The sequence below is a fragment of the Microcebus murinus genome, chromosome 18 (genome assembly GCF_040939455.1).
Source record: "Microcebus murinus isolate Inina chromosome 18, M.murinus_Inina_mat1.0, whole genome shotgun sequence".
NCBI classification, from domain to species: Eukaryota; Metazoa; Chordata; class Mammalia; order Primates; family Cheirogaleidae; genus Microcebus; species Microcebus murinus.
Genome location: NC_134121.1, coordinates 41283833 through 41306143, shown reverse-complemented (window position 1 = coordinate 41306143; position 22311 = coordinate 41283833). Strand labels below are relative to the sequence as shown.

Genomic DNA, 22311 nt, shown 5'->3' with positions numbered 1-22311 from the left:
TTGCCCGTCATAGCAGCAACCTCTTCATTAAAAACAAACAGGCTGTGCATGGTGGGTCATGCCTATAATCTCAGCATTTTGGAAGGCTGAGGCAGGAGAATCACTTGAGCCCAGGAGTTCAAGGCTGCAGTGAGCTATGATCATGCCACTGCACTCTAGCCTAGGCAACAGAGTAAGACCCTATCTCGAAAAAATAAAAATAAATAAATAAACAAACAAATGAAAACCAGCTCTGCATTGCTTTAATTTCCCTTCTTTGTCTCTTGTACTTTGTTTTTCTAACCAGGATAAACTGATGAGCTAAGAACAAGGATGGCATCCAGAATAAATACCAGTTTCACTTTGATTCCCAACCAGAAATGTAGACGTAGTAATCGTCGATCCAGCTATTTTTCCAACACTCTTGGCTCAGACTCTCAGCCCTTATCAACACTTGGAAGTTTTAAAGCCTTGCCATTGGAAATATTCCAAATAATTTTAAGATATTTGTCAGGTGAGATTTGGGGACTGTGAATAGGCTACACAAGACGCTAAGATATTTTAATTTTTCCCAAGAATTAGTTTGTCATCATAGTCCCTGCTAAAATGTTAATGGCATTAACATGAAGATTTTTTTCTAAAGTTTCATCATTGTCAGATAAGGGGTACAATGAGAAAGCACAATATTCAGACTCTTTAAAGCATGCTTCTAATGATGATGTCATGGTAATTTGATTGTGACATCCCAACATGTTTCTAATTGAGAACTGAATTTAAAACACTATTAAGATTTTTCTCTTTTTTCCCAATGGTGTATTATTATAATTATTATTGAGTTAAGTTATATAGTGTACTAATAGTGATATTCTTGCATTTAAGCCATTTATTCATATATAAATGTGTGTATATATATATATATATATATATATATATTTCTTTTGATAGTGAAGGATATCAGCATGCTAAGCATGGTGTCCAAAACAGTCAGCCAGCAAATTATTAATTATATCTCAACCTCGTCAGGAAGCAAAAGACTTTTACTACAGGACTTTCATAACCTTGAGCTGCCTGGCAGGAGACAAGACTCAGCTATATTGGAACACTACAAATCTCTAGGTAATTTATGTAATGAGAATAGCAACAAGTAAAGAACTATGCTTAATTAAGAGGAATTTATTATAAAATTCTGTAAGGCCAGTGGGAAATGGAATATTTTCTAAAATGTGCCTATTTCTATGATGTTTCTACTCTTCAGTGTGAGGACTTTCCCTAAACAACAATTTTTTACATTTATCTGTAAAGACAAGAAAATGAACTTTAATGTAAAATAAATAAAATGTCACCTATGCTTATTGTCTAGGTGGCTTACCATTTTAGGAAATTGATGTATTTTCTATGCTTTACTTCCTATGGGTCTAATGAGTCCTACTTCTATATCTTTTTTCCCTTTCAACCATAATCTAGTTCTTAAAAATAGAAAAGAAATCTAAACATATTGTGGAAGATTATTTATTCTCTTATCAGAAACTACGGGTTTATTTTAAGCATGCTACACATTTACTAATAAACTATTATGGTTTAATTAAATTGACCTTATCAAAGTAAATTCTGTATGATCTTTCTTCCCTGGACTTATAATCATTTATGTCTTTTACCCCATTCATCAATTTCATTCTCCCTAAGAGTGCTGAAATAAAATTCTAATTTTGATTTGACTAATGACACCAATTTAATTATGAAAACACTTTATAATAATGAAAGCATGGCAATAAAACCAAATCTTAAGATAATGTTGTGATTTAAATAAATGCATAATAGCAAGTTAAGTGAATATTGCCTTTTAGTAACCTAGGGATGCCTAGCTTTAAGATAATAAAATGAGGCCGGGCGCTGTGGCTCACGCCTGTAATCCTAGCTCTTGGGAGGCCGAGGCGGGCGGATTGCTCGAGGTCAGGAGTTCAAAACCAGCCTGAGCGAGACCCCGTCTCTACTATAAATAGAAAGAAATTAATTGGCCAACTGATATATATATATAAAAAAATTAGCCGGGCATGGTGGCGCATGCCTGTAGTCCCAGCTACCCGGGAGGCTGAGGCAGAAGGATCACTCGAGCCCAGGAGTTTGAGGTTGCTGTGAGCTAGGCTGACGCCACGGCACTCACTCTAGCCTGGGCAACAAAGTGAGACTCTGTCTCAAAAAAAAAAAAAAAAAAAAAAAAAAAAAAAAAAAAAAAAAAAAAAAAAAAAAAAAAAAAAAGATAATAAAATGAGACTGCATAGATATGTAAATATATCATAGTATTTTGATAATTACCTGTGTATTAAAAAGACTGAATGAAAAATATGTAACCTGATTATAATGTTGGTTTCAGTATTTATGAATAGGTTTAGTAAATTCTGTAACAAAATATGACAATTGCTTTTTGCTACTTCTCATTGTAAATGTCTTTTTTTAAACATCATTAGTTGCAGGAGAAGTAGTACTTGAATTTTTTCCTCCCTGACCAAATCTCAATTGTTTAAACAAACAAACAAAGCATTAAGACAATTATAAGGATAATTCAGTTTAAAAATACAGATATATAGTAATCTTAATAGCTAGCTTTTTAAAATGTTTTTATTCATGTAATGATTGAAGCTTCCATTTAATTTTAATCCAGACACCTGGCTTATGACTGATTCTTTAGGTAAATGTTTGATATACTTACCGTTTTCTCATGTTGCCATTCCTATCTGATCTGTTCTTATTTTCACACATTAAAATAACATTTTCAGAATCCTGTGCTTTGAAGATTATAAATTTTAATTTGCTTCTTCATATAAAACAGAGCAGATGGCCAGTGTGGAAAGAACATTGTATCTGACTCTATTTTAGTGGGAACAAGTTAAAGAAGTTGGTCTCTAAAGGGTATAGCAGAACACCTGTGTTGAAAAAAAAAGTCAGAACATATCGGGTTTTATCATAAATTGCAATCCTTAAAAATAGGAGTTTTATATAAGAACAGGCAACTAACTGATAATACATTCTTATAGTTCCTCAGCTATAATATGTCATGGGACTAGAAGCCAAAGTATGAAAGGAAAAGAATTCAGCCTAAAAACTAAACATTGAAAAATATCTTTTTTTATACAAAAATAAGGAGGGATTATGTTTAGAACTTAATTCTGTTCATGTGTTACCCAAACATAGCAACTTCTAAAAATAAATGAGATTCCCATAGATTCTTCAGTTATTAAAAAAGTAAATGCAGAGAAGATGAAAACTGAAGATTCATGAGATTCAGGTACATATTTTCCTACCATGTATCTTATTTTTAGATTGAGTACATTTGCCCTTATAGGAATGTTAACAATGTATTGCCATTTTAGGAAAACAGAATACTTAGAGGAAACAAATCAAACACTTCCTGTCACTGTAGTTCAAGTTACATATAGCAGTGTGAAATTGAAGGGGTTTTTTCTTTCATAAATATCTGAACACAAAATCCTGTACATTCTTAACATGCAATCCCCATAAAAGGATATTTTCGAAGGAAGAGATAGATATTTCATCCTTACTGAATACTTTCTGTGAGAGAAAAAGAAATCTAACCTCTGAAATTTTAAGTATTTATGACTTAAAATTTTTATATTTGGAGAGGGGAGTACAAAAATCTCTTTTCTCATTCTTTCCATGTTTTACGTTAACAACTCTTAAAACATTTTCCTTTGTGGACATGAGGTTAATTTCAAGAGATATTGGAATCTGTTTTCTATGTAATAGACAAAATAAAGTTTCCCTAGTGTATGTTTATGTCTTATTATTGTGTTTTTTAACTTTAAATATTTTCCCACATATGTCCTGTAGTATCAATTTTAAAATTTTCAGCAAGATCGCATGTTAAAGACTCTTAGATAGACATCAGGGTCACTTGGTAAATACCATGTAAGTATTTTACACCCGTCCTCCCAAACTTTTTCTTAAAAATCATATCAACTCATTTTCCACTGTGATATACCATACTTGACTTTCAGGAAACATTATGCTTTGCTCTATTGATATTCTTAAATTGATTGCATTGTTATCATTTTTTTGTGTGTCTTTTTACTTTCTTAGGTCTACTGTTTAAAAGATGCACGTTGCTGCTACCCACCAAGGAAAGGCTAAAGTATATTCACAAAATACTAACAGAAGTAAGATCCTACTTCTGAATTAGTTCACAATTTTGATTATCATAAAGATGTTTTATTATTAATGCCTTATACTCATTTTAAATCTATCTTTAATTAGTGGAATTTCAAAATTTGATTTATCGTAATCTAATACTTTACAAAGTACTTGGAGATTATATAACACCAAAATGTAGTACAGTAGTCTTTTACTTATTGTAAAACAATTTTTATATGTAACTAAGGACATCAGTCAAATTTATTATATTTCTCAGAGTATAAAGTATTTTTATCCCACATAAGAATACTGGGGAAATTTTTAAGTGATGATTTAGGTATTTATTAAAATGAAATAATTTCTAAATGTTAAAATCTTATTGTTAGCCGGGCGCAGTGGCGCACGCCTGTAATCCTAGCACTCTGGGAGGCTGAGGTGGGCGGATTGCTCGAGGTCAGGAGTTCGAAACCAGCCTGAGCAAGAGCGAGACCCTGTCTCTACTATAAATAGAAAGAAATTAATTGGCCAACTAATATATATAGAAAATTAGCCGGGCATGGTGGCGCATGCCTGTAGTCCCAGCTACTCGGGAGGCTGAGGCAGCAGGATTGCTTGAGCCCAGGAGTTTGAGGTTGCTGTGAGCTAGGCTGACACCACGGCACTCACTCTAGCCTGGGCAACAAGCGAGACTCTGTCTCAAAAAAAAAAAAAATCTTATTGTTTAAATGCACAAAAACATAAGAGGGTATTTTTAATATATAAAATGACAGACCTTTTATGATAGTAGATTTAGATATGTGTATCAATGCATTTGGGCATAATCTCTAAATAAGACTGAGTTTTACTGTACAAATCCAAACAAACATCCAACTCTGATGGTTCAGTTCTACACAGAGTACTATGCTAACTTTCTGATGCACTGACTTTTTCATGTCAGTATTTGCGTTGAATTTTGGTCTATATTATTGCAGCAGCTTCCCAAATGATCTTTCTGCCATTCATTTCATTACTCTCCAAACCATTCTGTGTGCTGAATTAAGGTTATTCTTCCTAAAGCATCACATTCATCCAGATAACTTTCTTATTTAGAAATCTTTTAGTGGCTACTCAATTTCAGGAAGATAAAGTCCGAAGTCTATTGCTGGTATTTAGGATTTTTCCAACAATGCAACCTTATTTCCTATTACTTTGAGCCTAATTAAACTTGTCATATCTTTCTTACCAAATGAACATTGTTTATTCTACCTCCATTCAATTTTGTTCTTATTGTTTCCCTCACCAATACTTTCCATTCTTTATATCTAAATCCTACTTTAGGCCGGGTGCTGGTGGCTCACGCCTATAATCCTAACATTCTGGGAGGCCGAGGCAGGTGGATTGCTTGAGGTCAGGAGTTCGAAACCAGCCTGAGCAAGAGCGAGACCCTGTCTCTACTATAAATAGAAACAAATTAATTGGCCAACTAAGATATATATAGAAAAAATTAACCAGGCATGGTGGTGCATGCCTGTAGTCCAGCTACTCGCGAGGCTGAGGCAGCAGGATTGCTTGAGCCCAGGAGTTTGAGGTTGCTGTGAGCTAGGCTGACGCCACGACACTCACTCTAGCCTGGGCAACAAAGTGAGACTCTGTCTCAAAAAAAAAAAAAAAAAAAAAAGGCCGGGCGCTGTGGCTCACGCCTGTAATCCTAGCTCTCTGGGAGGCCGAGGCAGGCGGATTGCTTAAGGTCAGGAGTTCAAAACCAGCCTGAGCAAGAGCAAGACCCCGTCTCTACTATAAATAGAAAGAAATTAATTGGCCAACTGATATATATAGAAAAAATTAGCCGGGCATGGTGGCGCATGTCTGTAGTCCCAGCTACTCGGGAGGCTGAGGCAGAAGGATCACTCGAGCCCAGGAGTTTGAGGTTGCTGTGAGCTAGGCTGACGCCACGGCACTCACTCTAGCCTGGACAACAAAGCGAGACTCTGTCTCAAAAAAAAAAAAAAAAAAATTCCTACTTTAAGACATTGCTTATTATATGTTTCCTTCATTAAACTCTTTGGATCATTCCCACATTTATCTTTTCCAAGTTTTTATATTATCTGATTATAGTATTTATTCATTCATTTTTACATTTATAAATATTCTGACCTAAATTATTGTAATAATTTCATGTGGGTATATCTTATTCTCCCAAATAAATTGTGAGCTCCTTGAGGGCAGATAATTTGTTTTATACTTCTTTTGTAATCCTCACCTATATAACACAATGCTAATCAGAATATATACTGAAAGAATTCTTATTCATTTCCATTAAATTTGAATGTCAAATCATTGTATAGTTTCACTGAAAAGGAGGTATTAACAATTGTTCTCTTTACAGGTTTCCTGTTTTAAATTCAATGGCTGTGCAGCTCCTATGCAATGTTTGGGATTACCATGTTATGGAATGTTTTTACAGGTACTTTTTTTAATGAAAGAAGAAAAGGGATGCTTTTTGAATGGTTAACAAGTAGAGTATGTAATCTATCTTTCCATAGATTAATAGAAGTTATAATAATTTTAAAGACAGCAAAATAAAATTATAAAGATTTAAAGACATATTAATCTAATAGTGTGTTTGCCATCCCAGATTATCTTCTTGAGCTTTTCAGTGGTGAAAATGTTTGATATTTATTTACTCTATACCAATGTCCTCAAAGTTTCCAGCCAATTGTAAAGACTAGAAATATTATAGGGTAGTGTATGTGCGTGCATGCATGCACGTGTGTATCTGTGTTTGTGTGTGTATAGAGAGAGAATTTATTTTTTCTTTTTCTTTTCTTTTCTTTTTTTTTTTTTTTTGAGACAGAGTCTCACTCTGTTGCCCGGGCTAGAGTGCCGTGACATCAGCCTAGCTCACAGCAACCTCAAACTCCTGGGCTCAAGCAATCTTTCTGCTTTAGCATTCCAAGTAGCATGCGCCACCATGCCCGGCTTGTTTCTTCTATATATTTTTTAACTGTCCTAGCAATTTCTTTCTATTTTTAGTAGAGACAGGGTCTCACTCTTGCTCAGGCTGGTCTCGAACTCCTGAGCAAAATGTATAAAGTGAAAAGCACTTTATTTATTATTATTTATTATAATAATAATAATTATTATTTATTATTTTTTACAAAAGCACTCCTTGTCCCCTGAGTTCCCTTTATCAGAAGTAATCACTGTTACCAGTTTCTTTTACTTTATTAAATTTTTAAATTTCAGAATATTATGGGGGTGCAAAAGTTTTTGTTATATGAATTGCTTTTTTACAATTTGAGTCTAAATTATAAGTATGTTCATCACTGAGACAGTGTGCATTGTACCTGTTAGGTGTGAATTTACCCATCCCCTCCTCCCTCCTCCTACTTAAGATTCATTTTTAAACTCCTTAAATCCAGTTAACTATTTTAAGAAGAATTTATTTGATTAATAAACCTTTCAAAATACAATTAGAGTTATCAACCATTTGAATCTCCTTTTCATATATGTTTGTACATTCTAGTAGGTTCAAAGGTATAAATCTTTCCTAATAAAAGTTTTTTTTGGATGTTCACATCCAGAAGTCAAAAATGCTCAGAATTATCACATTAAAATGAGGTCATTTGTAAGCAGTATCATAAATGACAACTGGAGGTGGGTCATAGGGAGTCTAAGCTACAGTGTGTGGTTCTGAGTCAGATGTCTAAAGCTGTGGGCTTTAGCCTTACTTTGTTATTTTCCTCATATTGTCAAAGTTCAGGATTCAATACCATTTAAAAGCTCTCTAAAATGATACTTCCTTTCCAACCAAAAAAAAACTTGGATTTTGCAGCCTTTCCAGGTTTTGTTTACATAAATTGCTTATTAATTTGTTAGTTCCATAGTGGATAAAAATTGCATGTCACCTTGATCATGTGCTAAAAAGTTATGCTCATAAAGCAGTAGTGATGTACATTTTAATTTGATGGTCTGAACATCCACAATGTTTCTTGTATTTTATTTTCCTCAGACCTTAACAGCAGGCTGGGATGAACTTGAGTGTCACCGCGTTTTTAACTTTTTGTGTGAGCTGACGAACCTCTCCCGTAAGATGCAGACTGTTGTCTGCAGCAAACCAGGTAAAGATCTACAATTTGCAAATAATATACAGAGATTAAAATAGAAAAAAAAAAAGCAGAGTTCAAAAATGTACTTAAAAATACATTATAGGGCCTGGCACGGTGGCTCACACCTGTAATCCTAGCACTCTGGGAGGCCGAGGCAGGAGGATTGCTCAAGGTCAGGGGTTTGAAACTAGCCTGAGCAAGAGCAAGACCCTGTCTCTACTAAAAATAGAAAGAAATCAATTGGCCAACTAAAAATATATAGAAAAAAATTAGCAGGGCATGGTGGCACATGCCTGTAGTCCCGGCTACTTGGGAGGCTGAGGCAGGAAGATCTCTTGAGCCCAGGAGTTTGAGGTTGTGAGCGATGCTAACACCACAGCACGCTAATCTAGGCAACAGAGTGAGACTCTGTCTCAAAAAAAAAAAATACGTTATAGCATACATATATAGTAAAAGAACAAAGAAATGTAAGGTGTAAGGGAATGATAAACACTGAATGGGATAGTGAGGCAAAAAGCAGTGTGCAATTGGAGAAAGAATTACTCAGAGAGCTTCAACCATATTGATAATAATTTATTCCTTAAGCTGGGTGGTGAATGTAAGAATTCATTATGATATTCTTTAAACCTTTCTATAAATGTGAAATATTTCATATTTTCAAAATTATAGACTCTTACATCTAGCAATTTCTGAGAAATTCCCAAAATGTACACAGGGAGATGTGAAAGAATGAACATTGCAGCATTATTTGTAACCATGAAAAACTGCAAACAATCTAAATGCCTATTGTCAGGAGAATGGATAAATGAATTTTGGTATATTCATATAATTAAAACCATCAGCAGTTAAAATGAATGAACTAGAGCTATATATATATTAATATGGATAAATCTTAAAACATAATTTGAGAAAAAAGTGTTACCAAAGGATACTTTCAGTATGATACCATTTGTATACATATTAAAAACATGTAAAACAATTATATTTATTCATTATGGTTACATTACATGTGTAAAAAATTATAAGAACATAGTTGGATAGTATGGTGGTTAATTTTGTATAGTCAACTTGGCTATGCCATGGTACCCAGATATTTGGTCAAACATTCTTCTGGGTGTTTCTCTGAAGGTATTTTTTTTAGATGAACTTAACATTTAAATTAGTAGACTTTGAGTGAAGCCGATTACCCTCCATAATATGGGTGGGCCTCATCCAATCAGTTGAAAGCCTTAATAGAAAAAGGCTGACCTCCTCAAGCAAGAAGGAATTCTGCCAGCAGACTGCCTTTGGACCTGGAGTGCAACTCTTCCCTGGGTCTCCAGCCTGCCAGCTTACCCTGCAGATTTTGGACTTAACCAAGCCTGTACAACCACGCGAGCCAATTCCTTAAAATCAATCTCTCTCTCTTTCTCTTTTTCTCTCTCTCTCTCTCCACACATACACACACCCATCCATCCTGTTGGTTCTGTTTCTCTAGAGAACCCTGACTAGTACAGGATGGATAAAGCCCAATTCAGGATGTTGGTTACCTCTGGGGAGGAAGGGGAAAGGGATTAGAAGTGATATACAAGAAGCTTTAACTGTATCTGTGTAATGTTTTACTTATTTTTAAATCTAAAGAAAATATAGCAAAAAATAAAGCTTTAGCAAAGCTAGGTGATAGGCATGCTGTATTTGTTATGGTATCTCTTTTTTTCTGTCAGCTTGAAATATTTCATAATAAAACAATTATAGATCAAAAAGGCATATTTAGAATCCCGATGAAACAATAAGAAAATTAATTTTCATGTCCTTCCCTTAATCAAAAACTTTTGTTACCTCTCTGATGTCTTTAAAATAAAGTCCAAATTATTAATTCTGGCCTCCACATTCTGGCCCCAATCTACTTTTTCAAATCTACTGCCCACTACTTTCTATATCAGTTTGACATAGGCATATTGCTCTGCTCATTGTGTCTTAGACACCCCTTAAACATTTCTATCTCAGTACCTTTTATTTATTCTATCTAATTTTCCTGATACACACTCTCTCCTTCTCATCCTTTAGGACTCAATTTGCCTGACCTCCTCAGTTAAGCGTTTCGTGATCTCCCCACACCTGCGGTAATCTCTCTCCTCTAAACTTCCATGTTACTTGGCTTGACACACCAGGGAGTACTTACATATGGCCTTAGATCATTAGTAGACTTTTCACTTATACTTATTTTAGCTACAAGTAAGTAAAATGTAAATGGTGTGAGAATGTAAAGTATAAAATGGTGCAGCCACTGTGGAAAACAGGTTGGTTGTTCCTCAAAAAGCTAAACAAAATTACCATATGACCCAGCAATTCCACTCCTAGGTATATACCTAATGGAACTGAGGAGCAGGGATTTAGATACATGTATTCTAGTGTTCATTGCAGCATTATTCATAATAGCCAAAGGGCCGAAACACAAGTATCCATCAACAGATGAATGGATAAAGAAAATGTGGCATATGCTATAACATGGATGAACCTTGAAAACATTATGCTAAATGAGAGAAACCAGGAACAAAAGGACAAATATTGCATGATTCTATGTATATGAGATACCTAGAACAGACAAATTCGTGGAGACAGAAAGTAGATCAGAGGTTACCAGGAGATAGGAGCTAAGGGCAGGGGAGAATGGAGAGTTATTGCTTAATGGTTGCAGAGTCTGTGTTGGAGTGATGAAAAAGTTTTGGAAATAGGCAGTGTTGTTGGTTGAACAACATTGTGAATGTAATTGACACCACTGAATTGTACATTTAAAAGTGGTTAAAATGGCAAATTTTATGTTATCTATATTTTACCACAATGTAAAAAATCAGTAATATAAAACATCAAAACCCATTGAATTGTATACTTTAAATGGGTGAATTTTATGTTGTGTAAATTATATTTCAATAAAGTGGTTCAAAAAACCAAAAACAGTGAAATACCATTTTACATCTACTAGGATGGCTAGAATCAAAAAGTTAGAAAACAAGTGTTGGCAAGAATGTGAAGCTATAGGAACCCTCATAATGTTGTTGGAAATATGAAATGGTGCAGTCACTTTAGAAAACAGTTTGGCAGTTCCAGAGTTATCATAGAGTTATCATATGATCCAGCAATTCCACTCCTAGGTGTATACCCAAGAGAAATGAAAACATATGTCCACACAGAAACTTGTACATGAATTTTTGTTCTGTTTTGTTTTGTTTTTTTGAGACAGTCTTGCTTTGTTGCCCAGGCTAGAGTGATCACCGTGGCGTTAGCCTAGCTCACAGCAACCTCAAACTCCTGGGCTCAAGCAAGCCTGCTGCCTCAGCCTCCTGGGACTACACCACCATGCCCAGCTAATTTTTTTTTCTATATATATTAGTTGGCCAATTAATTTTTTTCTATTTTTAGTAGAGATGGGGGTCTCACTCTTGCTCAGGCTGGTTTCGAACTCCTGACCTCAAGCAATCTGCCCACCTCGGCCTCCCAGAGTTCTAGGATTACAGGCGTGAGCCACTGCGCCTGGCCAACATGAATGTTAATAGCAGCACTATTCATAATAGTCAAAAGGTGGAAACAACCCAAATGTCCATCACTGGGTGAATGGATAAACAAAATGTGGTACATCTATACAATGGAATATTGGTTGGCCATAAAAAGAAATGAAGTACTGATATATGCTACAAGATGGATGAACCTTGAAAATACTATGTTTAATGAAATAAGCCAGTCACAAAAGGCCACATACTATATGATTTAATTCGTATTAAAATCCAGAATGGGAGATCTATGGAGACAGAAAATAGAGTATTGGTTGCTTAGAGCTGGGGGTAGTAAAGGACAGAGAGATAGGGGGGTGATAGCTAAAAGAGCAGGATTTCCTTTTGAAGAGATGAAAATGTTCTAAAATTGACTGTGGTAATGGCTACACATATCTGTGAATATACTAAAAACCATTGAATTGTACACTTTAAATGGGTAAAGTATGTGAATTATATCTCAAAAAGCAGTTTTTAAAATTAGTCCCTTAGGCCGGGCGCGGTGGCTCACGCCTGTAATCCTAGCACTCTGGGAGGCCGAGGCCGGCGGATTGCTCGAGGTCAGGAGTTCGAAACCAGCCTGAGCAAGAGCGAGACCCCGTCTCTACTATAAATAAAAGAAATAAATTGGCCAACTAATACATATATAGAAAAAATTAGCTGGGCATGATGGCACATGCCTGTAGTCCCAGCTACTTGGGACTGAGGCAGGAGGATTGCTTGAGCCCAGGAGTTTGAGGTTGCTGTGAGCTAGACTGACGCCATGGCACTCACTCTAGCCTGGGCAACAAAGTGAGACTCTGTCTCAAAAAAAAAAAAAAAAAAAATTAGTCCCTTAAAGTCCGGGCACGGTGGATCATGCCTCTAATCCTAGCACTCTGGGAGGCCAAGGCGGGTGGATCGCTCAAGGTCAGGAGTTCAAAACTATCCTGAGCAAGAGTGAGACCCCGTCTCTACTAAAAATAGAAAGAAATTAATTGGCCAACTAATATATATAGAAAAAATTAGCCAGGCATGGTGGCACATGCCTGTAGTCCCAGCTACTCAGGAGGCTGAGGCAGGAGGATCCCTGGAGCCCAGGAGTTTGAGGTTGCTGTGAACTAGGCTGACGCCACTGCACTCTAGCCCAGGCAACAGAGTCAGTCTCTGTCTAAAAAAAAAAAGTAGTCCCTTAATAATCTAAAGTTATTATATAAGGAAATGAAATAATGCTTTCATTATTTCAAAGTATATTAATGATGTATGTCTTTTACCTTTCTCTGCATTTATTTATTTTTAAATCCAAAATTGTATAAGATTTTGGTAAACTTAAGCATGTCTTTTGATTGACCCATTATTCAAAGTATTTACAAATCAGGAAGGTAAGGGTAAGTAGATAGCCAATATTGAAATTAGGTCATCAGAAGAACAGATAATCTCTTGGTTACATCTTGTTTAGAAACCCAGTTTATGATCACTGTTTACAAATGGTTAATAAGTTGTTCTGATCACTATCCAATATGCACATCAACCTTTCTAGGAAGAATGGTTTACAATTCTTTTGTCTTCATAGGAAGTGCCCGAAAACTGGAGTTAAGGATCAGATTATTCTGTAGGAGTGTCCTGCTTGATCACTGGACACATCGAAGTGATTCAGCTTTTTGGTTGACGCGACTATTAAGACCGTGGCCAATGGTGAATCAGGCAAGATTACTGTATATCATCTTTGGTCCAATCTCTCCTCAGGATGGTGAGCACTCATTTTTCAGAGACGTATGTTACGTAACTGGTTAATTACTTTTACTTTAGGAAGCAAATCTTTTTGCAGCTGCTCAGTTTTCATCATTTCTAATGACTAAACTGTTTCACGATTCATAGGTATATACTACACTAACTTGTGCATCGCCTAAACTAGTCTAAGAAGTAAATTGTTCTGCTATAGGCCATTATCAAATATATTCCTATCATCCCTGGTTTACCTAAAAGAGCTGCTTTTCATATTTAAATATTATCTTAACTCAAGGTTATGTTTGCTACCAGAGGCAACTAATAGTGCTAGTGAAGCAAAGTGGTAGTCAGAACTGATGTTTTATTTAGTTTGGGATGAAATAGGAATTTTTGCAAGTTTTTGTCTAATTTTGCTTAGATTAATGTTAAAAATATCATGCATTTCTCCAGTTCACATTGACTGAGAGGTAATAAGCTTAAAGTATGTTGAGTAGCAGAGGAAGCCAGTCTGGGGTTAAAATTTTGTTTTCTGTACTCCACAAAGATAATTGATCATGATAAATAATCAAAAGTTAACTGAATTATTCTGTCCTGATAGAAATATTTGAGAGAGTCTCAAATATAGTATATTCTCTTTTTTTAGAAGGACATCCATAGGTTTTATTTTATTTTAGTAATATTACATTAATTGCTTATTCCAGTTTCTCTTATGGGGTAGCATTATCTTTGAACTAGAAGTACTATTCTGCTAGGTGAAACCACTTTCATTTACTTCATTTAGCTATTGTTGCTGTCTGTGCTTCATCACATCAGTAAGAAACATTCAAATTTATACTGTTATCAGAATTGACCTTTCATTATGAAAGTTAAAATGAAAGTATTAATAGCTTATATTAATATAAGTAATGGGATTTCATCACGCAATCCACTTTCCTTTTTAAACAATCCATAAAGTCTTTATCACAAAGCCAACTATTCTGTCATAGCCTAGTTTTTGTTTCAATTCAGGACAGGTGGTTTGGCAGAAAATGGTAGAAGGACCTACAGATGAATCCAGTCTGAAAGGTTTGGCTGATGCCATTAAATTACTATATGACACAGGCACTAAAGAGTGGACAGCAGATGATGTTATCAGTCTTGTAGATGAACTATCAGGTAAAAAAATATATTTACTAACATGGAATAATAGAAATGTATTATTAGAATAGAGATATAAAATTGTAAAGATAATTCTACTGTTAACAAATGAAGTACCTATTAGAAATCATTAAATGATCTAAAATGTTTATGGCTGGTAGCAGTGGCTCACACCTGTAATCCTAGCACTCTGGGAGGCCAGCCTGAACAAGAGCAAGACCCCATCTCTACCAAAAATAGGAAACATTAGCCGAGTGTGGTGGTGCATGCCTGTAGTCCCAGCTACTCTGGAGGGCTGAGGCGGAAGGATTGCTTGAGCCCAGGAGTTTGAGGTTGCTGTGAGCTAGGCTGATGCCACAGCACTCTAGCTGGGTGACAGAGTGAGACAGAGTCTCACTCTGCCTCAAAATAAATAAATAAATAAATAAATAAATACTCTAAAATGTATGAAGAAGTTGGCATTATGTTTGAAGTGAATGCGTAACATCAGCTTACTTTCCTTTGATTTCCAATTTTATAAATATATATTTATTGTTTGAAAGCTTTATAGTTTAATTAGCTTAATTACTCCCATTTTGCAAGTTCTCAAAAGCACCCTGGTAGGTTATGTAAGGAAGAAAGCCCTTTTCTGCTGGTATAGGAGAGATGAAACAATTTTTTTCATTCCTGCATAATCCTTTAGATTCTAAAGTTTGCAAGGTTTCTTTCCTTACACAGTTAGGCCACTTTGCCTGCTGATCTATGTGGAGGAGGGTTGCTTTGACAATATTACTAGTACATTTGTAAGAGCCACCATGACATGGCAATAATATCTGTCTCTGGCTCAATGCTGTAACTGAAAAACTAAAGCATTTTTTCCAAGTGTTTCCCTTGGCAGTAATTGTATTTCCAATAAAGTGATATAATACTGCATGTATTTAATGGTGCTTACTATAACTATGGTGTAATTTCTCATTAAATAACTGTTCTTCCTCTAATAAAAGTGGTTCCCCGTGAGTGGCTTCTAGAGAATAATGCACGTCTCCTAATCCTAAGCGGGAACAGCATCTGTTTCACTTTCATGGCTAGTAAAGCTGTGAACGGACGGGCCATTGAACTGGCAAGGCTCATAGTCTTTTTGGCTTTGGTAAGTAAAAAATAAGATTTTCTTTAACAAGTTGTTTAACATCACAATTTCTTCAGGAACTAACCTGAAGGAATTGAAGTGTACACAAAATGTTTTGAAAGAATAACTATTTAAGTATATATATATATATATATATATATATATATATATTTTTTTTTTTTTTTTTTTTTTTTTTTTTTTTTGAGACAGAGTCTCACTTTGTTGCCCGGCTAGAGTGAGTGCCGTGGCATCAGCCTCACTCACAGCAACCTCAGTCTCTTGGGCTCAAGCAATCCTACTGCCTCAGCCTCCCCAGTAGCTGAAACTACAGGCATGCACCACCATGCCCGGCTAATTTTTTCTATATATATTAGTTGGCCAATTAATTTCTTTCTATTTATAGTAGAGATGGGGTCTCGCTCTTGCTCAGGCTGGTTTCGAACTCCTGACCTCGAGCAATCCGCCCACCTCGGCCTCCCAGAGTGTTGGGATTACAGGCGTGAGCCACCGCACCTGGCCTAAGTATATATTTTTAATGTTTCTTTCCCAAAGTATTAAAATATATAATTAACTATAATATTTGGAATCATTCTTTATATTAACTCTCTACACTTCACATCTAGATTGTCATTATACAGCTCTGCTAAATTACATTCTTTTAAAAAAAATTTTTAAAAAGCATCCTATTTTATTTACTTCAGAAATCAATGGGATGGGAAGAGAATGTGAAAGTAAATGGGAGGAGAGTTGAATGAAACCAGATTGGCAATCGATGAAGCTGGGAAATGAGTACTGGGGATTCTTTCTATTATTCTTTCTACTTTTGTATAGTTAAAATGTTTCAAAATAAAAAGTCTTAAAAATATATTTAATATTCATTCATTTAACATAAATTTGAGTGCTTACTATTTACCATAAACTGTGTTAGATTCTAGGACTATGGAAATTATTATAATAGAACAAATCTCTGACCACAAGCTGCTTATAGTCTTTTAAGAAATATCAAGATACACATAAATAAATACAGTGAAATAAGTGCAAATATATATACAAAAAAAGGTAGCCAAATGAGCCAGTATTGGGAGAATGGAGGACAGAGAGGGCTTCCCCAATCCCAGTAGATAAAGCTTTTAAAAAACAAATAGGAGGTCACCAGGTAGGTAGCAGGTAGCTGCAGATTATTCAAGGCAGTAGATAAGTGTAACTACATGACTATATTCAAGGCACCGTAAGTAGTTCAGTATGATTTCTGAAGGGTAAAATGTACACAGGAGAAGTAGCAGGAGGTGAGGTTAGACAGGAAGGGAGAGGCTAAGTAAGGAAGGGCTTTTTAGGCCATTCTGCAGAACTTGAACCCATCTTCTAATAGAGATCTGCTGAAAAGTTTTAAGGGGAGAGACATAACCCATTTTGTGGTTTTGGCAGGTCATTTTGGCAGAACTGTAGCAAATGGAATGGAGAGAAAGTCACTAGGGGTGGAGAAGCCTCTAGAAAGCCTTCTCTGATTAACATCTCAACTCTGATCATTAATGTTCGCTAAATTGCCTCCAATTTGTCTTCTCTTTATCTTCAGTTACTATTAAGTGTTTGTAAGCCATTATATGTGTGGGGTAGATCATCTCCCCAAGTAGATTGCAAGCTCTTTGAAATCCAGGACTGTGTCACCTATTTCTTTCATAGTGCCTGGTACAGTGCTTTACACATAATAAGTGGTTACTAAATCTTTCCTGTCATATTAACATTATTTACTTACACTGCTATATATTATTAGTTTGTATATTTATATACAGTTTATATTGCTGTATGTTTTCTATTTGGCTATGGTGAGTTCAGTAGGCCATTTAGAACGTTAATAAATAAATCTTTTACTTTTCAGTCAATTTTAGCTAAGAACATGTAATCTTTACATTAAATGTTTATCTTTTAAACAATGGAGAAACAAATATTCCTTACAACTCTCAAGATAGGAAGTTGATAATACCGTAGAGTTCTCTTGCCTATTGAAATCACCTATTTGTCTCTCACCCTCACTGGACTCCTTGAAAATAGAACTGTGTCTTTATGGCTTGTCATTGTATCTCCAGATCTTAATAGGTGCTCAGTAAATGTTTATTGAATGAGTGAATGAGCAGAAGTCTTATTTTTCATATATTCAATAACTGGTTTTGATATTAGTTCTTGCATTGATAAATAATATTCTATGATAATCTTGAACCAGGCTTTTATATACTTCACACTTTTTTCCACTAAAATTGTACCATTTGAAAGAAAAGGAATATTAGATATAAGAGCATTTCCCATTTTATAGACTCAGTATGGTGTCGTATATGATAAATGATGTAAAACCATCAGCCATCATTGTCAAGAACATTTTCAAATTCTATAGCTTTCTTCACATGAAGGTTTACAATAATGCTTTGTATGTCTACATCAGGTGTGTGAGAAAGAACTGTACTGCATGAATTGGGCAGTTAAAATGATGCAAAAAGTATGTAACGTCTTTAGCACGCCATTGGAAAAAATTAACTTCCTTCAGAGTGTGGCAAATGCATTTGCATGTGTTATAATGGAAATGCTGCAATCAGTTATGTCTGGTAAGTAGAATGTAGATGGAGCACAGGTGGGAGTAAAAATGCAATCTAGTCTCCACTTAAGACAGAGCTAGCTCTGTGTAGACTTTTATTTCTAAACTAACAATAGGAGGAACAGACACTTTTTTGTTTGTTTTTCTTTGAGATAAATGTAGTTCCTGGTTTTTGTCACTTTTATAATCTGGTATTGGCAGGGCATGGTGGATCACGCCTGTAATCCTAGCACTCTGGGAGGCTGAGGCGGGAGGATCGTTCAAGGTCCGGAGTTCGAAACCAGCCTCAGCAAGAGCGAGACCCTGTCTTTACTAAAAATAGAAATAAATTAATTGGCCAGCTAAAATTACATAGAAAAAATTAGGCAGGCATGATGGCACATGCCTGTAGTCCCAGCTACTTGAGAGGCTGAGGCAGAAGGATTGCTTGAGCCCAGGAGTTTGAGGTTGCTGTGAGCTAGGGTGACACCATGGCACTCTAGCCAGGGCAACAGAGTGAGACCCTGCCTCAAAAAAAAAAAAAAAATCTGGCCGGGCGCGGTGGCTCACGCCTGTAATCCTAGCACTCTGGGAGGCCGAGGCGGGCGGATTGCTCAAGGTCAGGAGTTCGAAACCAGCCTGAGTGAGACCCCGTCTCTACCATAAAAATAGAAAGAAATTAATTGGCCAACTAATATATATAATATAAAAATCAGCTGGGCATGGTGGCTCGTGCCTGTAGTCCCAGCTACTCGGGAGGCTGAGGCAGGAGGATTGCTTGAGCCCAGGAGTTTGAGATTGCTGTGAGCTAGGCTGACACCACGGCACTCATTCTAGCCGAGGCAAGAAAGCGAGACTCTGTCTCAAAAAAAAAAAAAAAATCTGGTATTGATTTTAATGGAGAAAGTAAAGTTGAAGAGTGTGCTCTGAAAGGAACCACTTTCAATTTTGCACAGCAAAAATTTTAACTTGCTCACTTGCCAACCATCACAATCATTATAATATCTTATATTTGTATACTTTCAACAAATATTATTTTATAGTTTTATTAGGCAATCAACATGATATTAACTCTGTCTTACAGATGAGAAAACTAAGGCATTAAGAAATGACCTAGGCTGGGTGTAGTGGCTCACGCCTGTAATCCTAGCACTGTTGGGAGGCTGAGGCAGGCGCATCGCTCGAGGTCAGGAGTTCGAAACCAGCCTGAGCAATAGCAAGACCCCATCTCTACTATAAATAGAAAGAAATTAATTGGCCAACTAAAAATATATATACAAAAAATTAGCCAGGCATGGTGGCACATGCCTGTAGTCCCAGCTACTCAGGAGGCTGAGGCAGGAGGATCACTTGAGCCCAGGAGTTTGAGGTTGCTGTGAGCTAGGCTGTCAGCACTCTAGCCCAGGGAACAGAGTAAGACTCTGTCTCAAAAAAAAAAAAAAAAAGGAAATGACCTAACTTGCCCAAGGTCATGAAGTTAAAAGTAATAAAGCATGGCCCAGTATCCTCTTCTTCTGACTTATAATCTAGTGTTCTTATATAATTCCATGATTTCAGGGGTTAACATCTGACTGAGTAAAGGTCACTAATAACAAGTCTTCTGTTTAAATACTATTAGGGACAATTAGAATATCTTATGTTTCGAATAAATCATATATTTAAATTTTTAACTATCATTTTCTTTTCCCTGCTGTCTATTCCTGTGTTTGGCATATAGGAGACCATGATGAAGATGACAGAAGCTTTTTGAATTTGTTCCATCTTGTACATGCTCAGGCTAACTTCCATAAGGAGGTCCTGTATTTGACCATGAATATTCTCTCTACCTAAATACGCAGAAAGCCTTGCCTTTAAAAAATCTCACTGAACCAACAATGAGAAGGGTGCTACTTTTTTACACCCAGAAAAATAGCATCTGTGGGACTTTTTTGTCATCTAAGTAACGTAAGAATTCAAAAGCTGCATAGAATTTTAGAAGCAACTGCTTACACCATTATTAATATAAAAATAACAAGCAAACTCAAGAATGTATTGAGATTTCTCTGGTAAACAAGCTCTGCCTCTCCAGGTTTTGGTCATCTTAATACCAACAAATGTTAGCGGTCCAAGAATCTGGGGTAGCCCAACCTGTATGTGTGAATCTTTGAAGCAGAGAAAATTCTATTTTATAGTTAGAGCAGACCTAAATTCACTAAATAGTATATATCTGTTCACTTTGCTTAAGTTGTATAGACATAGCCCAGAATGTTTTGTAAAGATTTGCAATATGGTGTTTGGAATGTGCAGAATATAAATCACATTTTTTACCACCTTCTTGGCATATGCTTACAATGAACATTATATTTTGTTCATGTTTTGCATGAACTAACAGATAAAAAACTAAAAAGAAGTTGTGTGTGTCTATATATATACACACATACATATATATGTAAATATACATATAGACACACACGCACAAACATATATGTCCTTTAAAATGAACCATATGAAAGGTGTATAGAAGAAGATATATTATCTCAATACAATCAAATCATCTTTTATACTTTCCTGGGGATTAGACTAAAATGTAGCAAATAAGGGAAAAGATAAACTGAAAGAAAGTAGCTACTCAGTTGCCAGAACAATCTTCACAAATAATTTGTACTTATTCCTAAAGTTTTTCTCCTTATCTGAAAAAGTAAGATTTGATGAAGGAAACTAGAAGCATACATGGTTAGAGCAGCCCATTAGAGAGGAGGGGTTCTTTTCATTCTATTAAATGGATTATAAGAAGCTCTAGGACTATTTCAATCTGACTAGCTTCTGCCACCACCACTTTTACCATTCAAGTAGATAATTATAGTGCCTAATGGGCTGAAATAGTGCTGGAGTCCTCCTGGCTCTCTGATTTTTTTCTCCTTGGGTTTGATCACTTTACTTCTGAAGACCCACTCCTTCCCCTGGACTTCTCAGAGGCTAGCTTTCTTTTCCCAAGCTCTAGATTTAACTTACCTCTGGAATTGATGGAGGGAAGAAATACCAAAAGATACGGAAATTGCTCACAGAAGTGTGGTGTAAATTGTGGGAAATTCTCAAATATTTAGCAAGAGGGGTTCAGTGGGAGACTAATAGGACTGAGGAGTGAAAATTGTGGAGGAAATATAAATTGCGATAACAAGATTTCACTGTATTTCAATAGCAAAAGCACTTACCTTCATTTTTGGAGAGTCAGAAATTAACTGCCTTTCTTAGATGGATTTTCCAACTGCAATTCCACTGATGCTAGGAATTTTTTCTCCAGAGTTTATTTGCATATTTATGCAAAAACAAAGTTCTTACTTTTATTCTAGTTTCATTTTCTTCTTCAATTTAAGAATTCCCCCATAATTGAATTATAAAGATTAAAAGTTGGCAGATACTAGAGTATAAAATTACACCTTAATTAGCTTTTTCTTTTTCTCACATATGCTTGCAAAGCACAGATTTATGTATCAAAACACTGGTGATTCCAAGTCAAGAATGTATCCCATTCAATTATTTGGGAGGAGAGAGAAAAATAAAGAAAAAAAGTAAAGATTTTAATATAAATAGTGAATATTTTTAATATTTTCCTAAATAGATGCTAGAAATCATTTTCTTAGAGAAAGAAAGTTGGCATTGTAAAGTTTCCTTGAATTCCTTGAATTAACCAAGTCTCCACAGCAGTTATTTTCAGCAAGTTTGCAAAAGAAGCATAGTTTGAAACATCTTTGATCTGGATTTTGAACCTCTTTACTTGAACTGATGTAACTGCTGCTGTAAATTTTTTTAATTGACATTATTTCATTATTTTCAACAATTGTGAGATTATTATCTCACCCTCCCCAGAAATTTGGAACATAAAAAAATTGATTACGTTTTTGGATGCAGTAGATAAATGGTATCATTTTGCCACCAATAAAATGTAAACTGATAAATTCTTCATTCAATTATTAATAGATAAAAGTAACATATGTGACCAAATTTATAGTTTCTTCAATTCAGTGGTCCTTTTTTTTCCTGAATACATTTGTCATCAGGAATAAAGTGAAATATCAAGTT

General features: G+C 35.5%; 1 protein-coding gene across 1 annotated transcript; it reads left to right on the top strand.

Moving 5' to 3' along the window:
* Positions 1-271: 271 nt before the first annotated feature.
* Positions 272-20182, top strand: FBXO47 (F-box protein 47). Its single transcript, XM_012765936.3, has 10 exons — positions 272-493; positions 925-1095; positions 4075-4151; positions 6491-6568; positions 8117-8225; positions 13293-13469; positions 14456-14602; positions 15568-15710; positions 18124-18283; positions 19970-20182. The coding sequence occupies exons 1-10, from the start codon at positions 313-315 to the stop codon at positions 20080-20082; spliced, it is 1356 nt and encodes a 451-aa protein (XP_012621390.1). The 5' UTR covers positions 272-312; the 3' UTR covers positions 20083-20182.
* Positions 20183-22311: the final 2129 nt, after the last annotated feature.

Coding starts and splice junctions, on each gene's coding strand:
- FBXO47 (XM_012765936.3), top strand. CDS start 313: ATGGCATCCAGAATAAATACCAGTTTCACTTTGATTCCCAACCAGAAA. Junction 13,470..14,455: donor TCCAATCTCTCCTCAGGATG/GTGAGCACTCAT, acceptor GTTTCAATTCAG/GACAGGTGGTTTGGCAGAAA. Junction 14,603..15,567: donor TCTTGTAGATGAACTATCAG/GTAAAAAAATAT, acceptor CTCTAATAAAAG/TGGTTCCCCGTGAGTGGCTT.